The sequence below is a fragment of the Camelina sativa genome, unplaced genomic scaffold (genome assembly GCF_000633955.1).
Source record: "Camelina sativa cultivar DH55 unplaced genomic scaffold, Cs unpScaffold01818, whole genome shotgun sequence".
NCBI lineage: Eukaryota > Viridiplantae > Streptophyta > Magnoliopsida > Brassicales > Brassicaceae > Camelina > Camelina sativa.
The window spans coordinates 1-767 of NW_010922935.1; the positions used below are offsets into that span (position 1 = coordinate 1).

The following is a 767-nucleotide window of genomic DNA, read 5'->3' on the forward strand; positions in this document are numbered from 1 at the left end:
CAAACCCATTTATGCGTAAACTTAGTTATGATATTAGACATATATATATGTCTTAGCATGGAGTATAAAACAACATCACCAATATCAATAATACAAACTATTAATTAGAAAGATGTCGTCTTCCCTTCGGCTAAGAAACGCAAACACTCCGGCTCCGGAGCTCGACGAGTTTTCCGATCAGCCATCGTCAGAAACACGGATGCTCAAAAGACAGATGTCAGTGTCTCAGCGAGCTATGTCAAACACGCTGACGTCAGCAGCAAATCTCTCAAACCTACTCCCAACGGGAACACTCCTCGCGTTTCAACTCCTAACGCCGGTTTTCACTTCAAACGGCGTTTGCGACCACGCAACGCGCTCCCTAACCGCCGTTCTCCTCTACCTCTTAGCCGCGTCTTGCTTCGTCAGCTCCTTCACCGATAGCGTCAAAGCCCACGACGGAACTACCTACTTCGGTTTCGTGACGTTCAAAGGCATGTGGGTCGTTGACTATCCTGACCCGTCCGGTTTTGGTTTACCCGATTTATCCAAGTACCGGATGCGTGTCGTTGATTGGATCCACGCCACGTTGTCGGTTTTAGTGTTTGGAGCGGTTGCGTTGAGAGATAAGTATGTAACGGACTGCTTTTGTCCGTCCCCGGAGGCAGAGACGAAACATGTCCTGGACATTGTTCCGGTGGGTGTTGGGGTTATGTGTAGCTTATTGTTTATGGTTTTTCCAACAAGACGTCACGGCATTGGGTATCTTGTTACCGGAAATGTTGATC

General features: G+C 47.8%; 1 protein-coding gene across 1 annotated transcript; it reads left to right on the top strand.

Moving 5' to 3' along the window:
* Window positions 1-104: 104 nt before the first annotated feature.
* LOC104774184 lies at window positions 105-766 on the top strand (the record flags this gene model as incomplete). Its single annotated transcript, XM_019242840.1, has 1 exon — window positions 105-766. A coding segment is annotated over exon 1 (654 nt), but the record flags the coding sequence as incomplete, so codon positions are not given.
* Window position 767: the final 1 nt, after the last annotated feature.